Genomic DNA, 9,407 nt, shown 5'->3' with positions numbered 1-9,407 from the left:
TTGACCCCAACACGACAGGAGGGTTAAGATACTGTGGAAGACTCTAAGGACACATTTCACTTAATTTATTCAATTTAAAAGCCTTTTTTTGTGTGTTGTTTTTCGCCCATTGTCTTTATAAATGTTTTCCACATTTACAAGCACACACAGAAACCACCACACCCCAAAAAATGACAGAAAAAGTGCATTACTTCACTGCTAAATTAGATAATTAAATCACCAATGACAGAAGCTGACATGACAGCACTTAGAGCAAATAAGTACAGTTAAGTGAAGAAGTGCAACGTAAACTAAAATTAAATTAAATTGGGGTCAAAAGTCTTATCCATGGACGCTTCGACATGTTTACTGCAGTCAAATGCTTATCCTATCCCATGTGTGTAAATCATCCGCCATCATGCTGTCTCTTCTTACCTGTCGCTATTCGGACATCACGGATAATGAAGACACAGAGACCAGAATGACCATTAATTAAACTTTTAATCATCTGTGGTTATAACAATGCTGGTACTACGAAATAGCAGCACGTCACTTCTAAAAAAAACAAGTAGTATCATTTTAAATGTGCAGATCTGTAACGCTGAGATTATAACCTACTGAATATAAATCATGTCCCACAAAATGGAAAAATGAAGTGCTGCTTCGTGTGTTTACGAATAACAGAAGATTATTAACAAGATTATATAGACTGTATAATTGGGGATGTATGAGGCTAAAAACATCAGGACAAATTCTCATTATTTTCTTCATTTTCCATTAATTCACAGAGGTTCTTTACCACAGAGTTAATAACACTATTTTACTCAACCCCCGTAAGTGGATTTAAATTGAATGCCTCCCACTAGTCCTCTCTATTAAATAAAAATACATTATATAATGATGTCGTTTTGGTTTCTATTGCCTACAGTATGACAGCTCCTCTCTTGGCACTAAAATACAAAACATAACACGATACAGATGTTGGATTTTGAGTGAATCTGGATTAAAGTAATGTGCATGAGACTGTAAATAAAAAACAGCAGTGAGACAACAAGTGCAAATGGCCATGAAAAAATGAAATATGGAGTTTCAATTCTTGAATTACTGGTAGAAAAGAGCACTCAAATATTAACGCTTTGACTCTTTCTTCAATAACAAAGCAGGGGAATGTGAGAGCTGCTTCCTTTGTGCCGTCAAACTGTTCAAAGTGCACGCTCAGTGATAGAGATTTGGTCACAAGCATAGGAGGACATGGGAAGTATTTCAAAAGCAAAGAGAGTATTTCTGAAAGGAAATATGGATATAAAATGCAATTTTCAGCCTTTAAAATGTGGAGTGTTCAGGCTTTTCTGTTTTATATCATATTACCAGATATTTTAGGGTTCTTGACTGACAAAATAAGACATTTAAGGACATCCCCTCGGACATTTTCCACTATTTCTAAATGTAAAGAACAATTATGAAGTCAGAGGAATCCAAAGTGAAAATAATTGCATCCCTAACATGCAACCACTGACAATGGGTTGCAAGTACATACTGTTTAATTACAAGGGGTCACAAACCATAAAGTTAAAAAACAGTGATTTTTATTATAAGTATTAAAAATAACTCCTACTAAACAAAGATTAAAAGCAGCTCCATAACTCTTTTAAACTTCATGAAAAACTTCTAAGTCTTATTAAACGATGCAACATGACAAAGGAACTACAAATTCAACATCCTGTTTTCGCTGAGCAAGCATGAACATTTCTTCTATTAAAAAGTGCTTTTATCAGTTAGTATTTAAGTAAAATTACATTATAGTGGTAATAAAATGAATAAAATAAATAGATATTTGCATCTGCTCGACATGCTTTTGAAATACTTCCCATGTTCAAGGAAGTTTTCTCTTTCAAACGTATCCAAAAGGCATCTGATGAAAGGGAATGACGGGTAAAGCACTATAACCAGAATCAGTAAATATAGTTTGTCAGGTTTAAAATCAATGAACCGATTTCCCTTTTTTGTTTTTAAAGGTTTAAGAAGTGCACAACAGAGGAGGGAATCAATACATTCAGAAATGCTTTAAAGTTGTAAAAAAAACAAATACAAAATAGTGTTAAGACGACACTGACGTATGACTGACAACCATCCATAACCATATTCACTATAGTAGATACAGAATGCATAAGTACATAAACATTAGGCTACATGCTATCGGTTATATACTCTGTCTGAGGAATAAACTGAAATAAAAACAGTCCGTGTTAAATGCTGTGTGTGTAAGCGTTCCTTCATCACAGTCACTGTCAATACGTCACATTTATATTTATTGGCTGTTGTTTTGTGATCAGCTGTTAAGAAAACCAATTATATTTATGTGCTTTATTCCACTTTTTATGGTTGATAAACTCCTGGCTGGAATGTTGAAAACGGATCTAAAAACCTAAGTGAGACTCATTAATATAAAAGCTCTTCTTACTCACGATTTATCGAGCTTTCTACACACATCTTGTGGTTTTCCTCCGTCAGTTGTCATTATATTTATGTCAAACTGAACTACATATGCTGAGGAAAGGGAAAATACGATGCTAAGAGAAAAACTGGTAAAAAGACATTTAGTTTGGATATTTTTTAGCTAACTAAAATGAAATGGATTACTGCAATCGGAAAGTCCAACACATCTTTAAACAATTACAAATATTGGCTGTTTTTTGAACAGATTGAAACGCTAACATCCAGTATTGAACTTCCTTTAAAAACGTTGTTGTTGTTTTCTGTGTTTTGGAGATTAGATATTGAGAGTGTAACATCAGAGGAAGGCTGACAGTAGCATGGAATGACGCTGCTTTTAAAAGGACACGTCGACAGATTTTTGTTTCAGATTTGCTTTCAAGGACTTCCATACAAATGGGAATAAAATTAAAGCAATTTGACTTTTTTTGCTGTTGTTCTGAACTCGTAAGAGTGGCTTGGACTGTTTCCCAAAATGTCCTGCCTTTACTTTTTATATTTTCCGTAAGTTTGCTTCCTTGATTCGCCTGCTTTAACTATAAGAACAGGACAAGGAGCTGCAAACAGACTTTGTTTCAAAAACTGAAAAACGGATGAAAACAAAGCAGAGGAAGGAGCATGGTGAGAGGAATCATTTTTCTATCCAATTATACCAGAAAAAGTGACACTTCTAACATTAGTTAGCCCAGAAAAGACAAGTTGTAAGTAAAAGTGAAGATGAGTAGTATGTAGTTATACAAATCATACTTTAAGAGGCACGAAATCTTTTCAGAGCGACTGGAGCCTCTCTTAAGGGTTCCCTTTAAGGTCAACATGAAAGACAGGTTTATCAAAAGAATAAGACACGCTTAAAGTTGCAGAAAATAATCTGTTACACATAAACACGCAGATATACGACAGTTCTCTATACAATGAAGACCAGTTCGAGACACAGAAGTGTGTTCAGTCTCATATCCACAGTTGTTGTGATGGTTTCCATCAACGTTAAATCATCAGCTGCCTTCTCACCTGTGCTGTGGTTCTCTTCTACGTCACGGCTAATAAAGGACGGAGGAACACTCCATGGTCTCTTCTTCTGCCTCTGCTTTTTTAAGTGTTCCTCTGTCCTTTCCCAGCCTCAGGATGCGTCTCCATGATGCCGGGTCGTTTCAGATTCCACTGGTCCATCTGTCTCCGCCTGTCCTGCTGCTCCACCTCTGATTCACCTCCACCTCCACCTCCAAAAGCAAAGCAGTCCTTCTGCTTCCCGTCATCCTCCTCCTTCTCCTTCTTTCTCTGTTTGCCCTCCACCATCCCTCCGTTGTCCTCTTTGCCTCTATCCGCCATCTCCATCTCGATGGGAGCCTGCTCTGGCGTCGGCATGTCTCCCACCCGCTCCATCTCCACCCACACGGGGCCGGGAGGAGGCTCCAGAGAGGTGTAGTGGAGCACGGGCTGCTCCACCTGGGGATGGAGGTGATGGTGCTCCGGGTGCAGGAGCTGGGGTTGGTGCTGGAGGTGGTGCAGCGGCTGCAGAGGGTGCTGCATGGACTGATGGGGGTGCTGCTGCTGCTGCTGCTGCTGATAGTGTTGGTGGTGGTGGTGTTGGTGGTGTTGGTGATGGTGGTGGTACTGGTCAACGATCTGCTTATCCACGTTTTGGATGAACTCCTTGGGCTGGCTCTTCAGGAACTTCTCAAACTTCTTCGAGGCTTTTTTGTTCGTCACAAACCAGTCCTGTTGGAGAGGAGGAGGGGAGGTACACGGAGAGAAGACCCTCATATTTATCTTATGAACAAGGTTAAAGAGACCTGTTGGGAGGTGTGGTTTTACCTGTGAGTGGACAGAGTTGATGTGGTACTTCACTCCACTTTCAGAGTTAAACTCTTTGTTGCAGATCAGACATCGGTACTTTCCAGCCTCAAAGTCGCCCTGAAAGGAGATGATGGAAACCAAAGAGACATGAAGCCCTGAAATATTCTGTGCTTCCTATACTTAAGTTTTCACTGCATCTGTATTGTGATCACGTAAGCAGAAGGTATGTATTCAATCTTGAGTATGGAAACCTACTTTAAAAAAACAATAACCCTGTTTATCCAGGAAAAAGGCTATTTGGGTGCAACAAGTAGGGGAGAGTGGGTAATATCTGCCGTATATTCAGACAAAAAAAACAGCTGTACCCTGGTGCAGAGTCCCAGGTGAGCTTTGAGTCCAGACACACTGGTGTAGGTGGAGCCACAACCCTGAAGAAGACACGTATCAAGTTACTGCACAAAATCCTGAGATGTATTTCTCATTTTGATCAAAGGAAAGCATCTCATATTAAAACGTAATAGAAACAAATATGAAGGACAAAGCGAGATGCTGTTCGTTACCTGGTTCGGACACTGAACCTTCCTTTGCAGCTTCACCTCATTCTTCCACTTCCTCAGAACCTCCTGACTGAAGGCAGGCAGACCGGGTCGGGCGTATTTCAACTGAGAAGACAAGCATGGACAAGAGAAGGTCAATAAAAGCCTTATATCGGAAAAAAACACTACTTTTATGACTTTTGAAGCGTCAATCCAATCTCAAGTAGTGAAGAAGCTAACGTTGGGCTATAAAGGAACTACAGCACGGTCACATGACTTCACGTCACCACCGCTAAGCTAAAGGCGGCTAATGTTGGGCTATAAAGGAACTACAGCACGGTCACATGACTTCACGTCACCACCGCTAAGCTAAAGGCGGCTAATGTTGGTCTATAAAGGAACTACAGCACGGTCACATGACTTCACGTCACCACCGCTAAGCTAAAGGCGGCTAATGTTGGTCTATAAAGGAACTACAGCACGGTCACATGACTTCACGTCTCCACCGCTAAGCTAAAGGAGGCTAATGTTGGGCTATAAAGGAACTACAGCACGGTCACATGACTTCACGTCACCACCGCTAAGCTAAAGGTGGCTAATGTTGGGCTATAGAGGAACTACAGCACGGTCACATGACTTGACGTCACCACCGCTAAGCTAAAGGCGGCTAATGTTGGGCTACAAAGGAACTACAGCACGGTCACATGACTTCACGTCACCACCGCTAAGCTAAAAGAGGCTAACGTTGGGCTATAAAGGAACTACAGCACGGTCACATGACTTCACGTCACCACCGCTAAGCTAAAGGAGGCTAATGTTGGGCTATAAAGGAACTACAGCACGGTCACATGACTTCACGTCACCACCGCTAAGCTAAAGGCGGCTAATGTTGGGCTATAAAGGAACTACAGCACGGTCACATGACTTCACGTCACCACCGCTAAGCTAAAGGAGGCTAACGTTGGGCTATAAAGGAACTATAGCACGGTCACATGACTTCACGTCACCACCGCTAAGCTAAAGGCGGCTAATGTTGGGCTATAAAGGAACTACAACACGGTCACATGACTTCACCTCACCACCGCTAAGCTAAAGGAGGCTAATGTTGGGCTATAAAGGAACTACAGCACGGTCACATGACTTCACGTCACCACCGCTAAGCTAAAGGCGGCTAATGTTGGGCTATAAAGGAACTACAGCACGGTCACATGACTTCACAAAGAAACTCTCATATATCCTGCAACTCCACATATACATTCGAGACAATCTGCTCCTGCCTTTTTGTCATCCGGCACCAGGTCGGACTGGAACTTCCTCTTGGGCCAGTCTTTGGGCAGCTCGTTGTTGGCGATCTCGGCGAGGTGGAAGTTAGCGACCTGCGCCGACGCCCGCTGCACCCGACCGCTTGCAGTGCGCTCCGGGTTGGCCTCCCGGTGAGCCTTCAGAGCCTCATCTTCCTCACTCTTCTGAGGAGTCTGGGTAACAGGAAGGGAAGATTTCAAGACTGTATTTAACGCAGATTATCTCAGGTTTTCTGGTTGCACTTTTGGTTTCAATGTTTTTAATGAATGCTGCTATGTGTCTCAATAGATATAAACCATTTATTAACAACCCAGACTCACAGGAGCATGCTCGGACTTCAGGTGGTACTCCAGCCCGGCCTTTGACTTGTACGTCTTCCCGCAGTGGGAGCAGTTGAGCAGCATCTTCTCCAGCTCCGACTCCTCCTTCCCACACTTCTTCATGTGGTAAACGTAGCCCATGATGCTGGTGAACGCGGCACTGCAGCCCTGAGAAAGAGACAAAAAAACACCTGATTTAAATCCCAGGCTGAAGGAACGTGATCTTGTTTTGAGTGGTTGAAATGTTTTATGAAATGTCTTTTTCCTGGTATCTTTTCTTCATTTTTGTCCTCGTTGATGCTATGATGATGGTATAATATCAAATCCAATCTCAAATGAATATGACTTTTCCGTTTACCTCTTTAGAGCATTTTAACTTGCCCAGCCTCTTCAGGATTTTGCGCAGTTTGTCTTTGATGGCACGATCATCCAGGCCCTTTGCGTCTTCTGCTGACGGCTGGAAACACAAAGGAAAGAGGCTAAAACAATCTGAACACCTTAATCAAACCCACAAACTGCACTTTTTGACTGTCAGTGCCCACTTTTAGTAGTGTCTATTGTATTTATTCATGAAATAAACGTTATTTTACATGCAAAGTAACACCTCTAATATTAAAAATGACAGAGGTATAAGTCTGTTTCTCCTCACCAGATGGCTGTGGTCGGCCATGATGTGATACTTCATCCCTGTAGAAGACTTCAGCTGTTTCCCACAGTGCTGACAGGTAAACGGTTGCTGCACAAACAGATTAAAGTGACTTTATACATACCAATTTATACACTGGTTATGCTTTAAACAAGTACACATACAGTCCAGTTTAATGGGAGGTTTTAGAGTGTCTTTTCAGAGATGTGCGTGTTCTCTAGGTGACAGGAGATTGATTACAATGCTCTACTTCTACACTAATGTAGAGTTCAGACGGTGTGCTCACCAGCCTGCAGTTCTCCATGTGCTTCTTCAGCCCCTCCACCGTCTTCCTGCTCACACTCTTACACTTGGGACAGGTCACTCTGCCTTTGGCCACGATCTGCAGCTGCCAGCGCTCCTCTTGACTTCCTGGGGAAGGAAACAATCAAAAGGTGAAGGACACATTTTAGGAAAGACAGAAGGTGACCCTTTTTTTTAAAAAAAAGCTCACCTGGAGGGTAGGTAGGGGGCTCCTTCTTGGTGGAGAGGACGGGGTGTTTCTGATCCTCGCTGGGCGGGGCAGTCGAGGCCTCATCCACACTGGCTGCATCTGAACCTGAAATATGGATTTATTTGACTCTGTTTGTTGTTCATTTTGCCATTTGAATCGTCATGAGTCCCTCTGAAAGATTCTATAGTATGAGTAAACGAAGACTTACAGGAGTCTCTGCACTCTGCTGGCTGGGAGAAGTTATTGACCGGAGGACTTCGCTCCACCTCCACCCTCTGGACTTTCTTCATGTTCAAGTCTGTAAAAGTAACACAAAATCAATCTCCCATAAAAACAGGGAAAACTCCAGACCCTAAAGATAAGTGCTGCATGCGTTACTGTTCCAAAAGTCAGAACTGAACCCGGAAAATGTTGTTATTACTCCTTTGCTCGGGCCCTTCTCTCAGATAAACTGAAGTGTGGTTACCGGGTCTCCAGACGGGCCCTCTGTCTCGGCTTGTGTTGCTCCAGCCGGGGTCTTGGCTCCGGCCGGTCCCCCATCCCTGCTCCGAGGCTCCCCGATCTCTTCCTGCGTTCCAGGCCTGATCCGGTCCCCGGTCTCTCTCTGCCGCCCAGCCCTGCTCGGGGCCCCTGTCCCGGCCTGTCATCCACTCCGGCTCCGCTCCGGTGTGGCCCCTGTCCCGGCCAGGTATCCAGGTCTGGTCCTGGCTTGAATGTGCCACTCTGTCCCTACCAGTGCTCCAGACCTGCTCCTGGGGCCGGTCCCGACCCGGGGCCCAGGCGTCGGGGCCCCTGTCCCTGCCGGAGTTCCAGCTGTGGTCCTGAGGCGGGGGCGGCTCCCTGCTGCTCTCGGGGCCTTGGGGCCACATGTCCTTTGCCGACAGTCTCGGAGGCAGCCTGGCAGTGGGCGGGGCCATGGAGTCTAGGTCTGCCCCATTGGCCAGGCCCCCTGATGACATCACGGAGCAGCTGGTGGTTGGGTAGTCTACTGTCACTATGGGAACGCTCTGCAGGTCCTCATACCTGATAAACAATTATTAACAAAACTTCAGAACACAATACATAATATTTATCCCGCCATGATTATTGTTGCTCTTATTTATTTTAGATTTATTTGTATTTTTACTTTATGGTTTGTGATTTGAGCTTTGTGATCTTTGTATTGTATTTCTTTCTCTGCACAGCCCTTTGGTCAAGAGTTTTTGAAGTGCTTTACAAATAAAGCTGCGATGTAATGAACAGTATAGATATAGATATTTTGCCCATTATTTTTGAGAAACTGACTATTGTTTAAGCTGCTTGTATTTGTTCAGGAGTGTTGATATTCTTCCTTATTATACCGAGTGTTGTGTATCTGAGATGCAATTCTGAAACCAACAGGTCGATGAGTCTCCTACCTTTTTCTACCGTAAGTTCTCTTCATCTTTAGAGCGTCCTGGGCTTCAGACTCGTCATTCTGAAACATTTGTGCATAAAGGTAACAGTATTTCCTTCTTCATTTGTGGAAAGTGAAGTACAGGACGCATGTTTTGTAGGTATTGTGGTTTATTCTCACCTTGGGATATCCAGCTGAATTTAAGTCACACGTTCTCTCAGGTATTCGCTGAACAACTGCTGGAGAGAACATCACACTTTAAACAGATCAGAAAACAAATGCAATCTTAATAAAACATACACTCTTCTGTACCTGGACATGGCACTCCGCTTCTAGGTTGGGACTGGACTGATTTTCTCTTTCTCGGCACATACAGAGGTGACATAGCCCCTCCAATGGGAGCAGGGTCCATGCTAGGAAACCCTGCAGAAAGCACCGTTGAAAACAGAGCAGAGGGAACAGAGCAGAG

At 43.2% G+C, this 9,407-nt stretch overlaps 1 protein-coding gene across 2 annotated transcripts; it reads right to left on the bottom strand.

The window, feature by feature from the left end:
- Nucleotides 1-461: 461 nt before the first annotated feature.
- Nucleotides 462-9,386, bottom strand: znf512 (zinc finger protein 512). Of its 2 annotated transcripts, none has more exons than XM_063901388.1 (15): nucleotides 9,251-9,386; nucleotides 9,119-9,174; nucleotides 8,961-9,019; nucleotides 8,030-8,586; nucleotides 7,772-7,861; nucleotides 7,564-7,668; nucleotides 7,357-7,481; nucleotides 7,074-7,160; nucleotides 6,783-6,881; nucleotides 6,425-6,592; nucleotides 6,080-6,277; nucleotides 4,827-4,928; nucleotides 4,632-4,694; nucleotides 4,285-4,383; nucleotides 462-4,188 (listed from the first exon to the last, which is right to left on the bottom strand). In XM_063901388.1, the coding sequence occupies exons 1-15, from the start codon at nucleotides 9,348-9,350 to the stop codon at nucleotides 3,562-3,564; spliced, it is 2,535 nt and encodes an 844-aa protein (XP_063757458.1). In that variant the 5' UTR covers nucleotides 9,351-9,386; the 3' UTR covers nucleotides 462-3,561. The 2 variants fall into 2 exon arrangements, with proteins under 2 accessions (XP_063757458.1, XP_063757459.1); XM_063901389.1 differs by having other exon boundaries at nucleotides 9,119-9,177; nucleotides 9,251-9,342.
- Between the last annotated feature and the right edge of the window lie 21 nt (nucleotides 9,387-9,407).

This window comes from Eleginops maclovinus, chromosome 15 (assembly GCF_036324505.1).
Source record: "Eleginops maclovinus isolate JMC-PN-2008 ecotype Puerto Natales chromosome 15, JC_Emac_rtc_rv5, whole genome shotgun sequence".
Taxonomy (NCBI): domain Eukaryota; kingdom Metazoa; phylum Chordata; class Actinopteri; order Perciformes; family Eleginopidae; genus Eleginops; species Eleginops maclovinus.
This window is presented reverse-complemented; position numbering and strand designations above follow the sequence as displayed.

Excerpts from the sequence above, each read along its gene's own strand:
- znf512 (XM_063901388.1), bottom strand. The coding sequence starts at position 9,350 with ATGGACCCTGCTCCCATTGGAGGGGCTATGTCACCTCTGTATGTGCCG. Across the intron at positions 8,587-8,960 it reads AGAACTTACGGTAGAAAAAG|GTATGAGGACCTGCAGAGCG; the intron begins GTAGGAGACTCA and ends ATTGTTTATCAG. Across the intron at positions 4,384-4,631 it reads ACCTGGGACTCTGCACCAGG|GGCGACTTTGAGGCTGGAAA; the intron begins GTACAGCTGTTT and ends ATCTCCTTTCAG.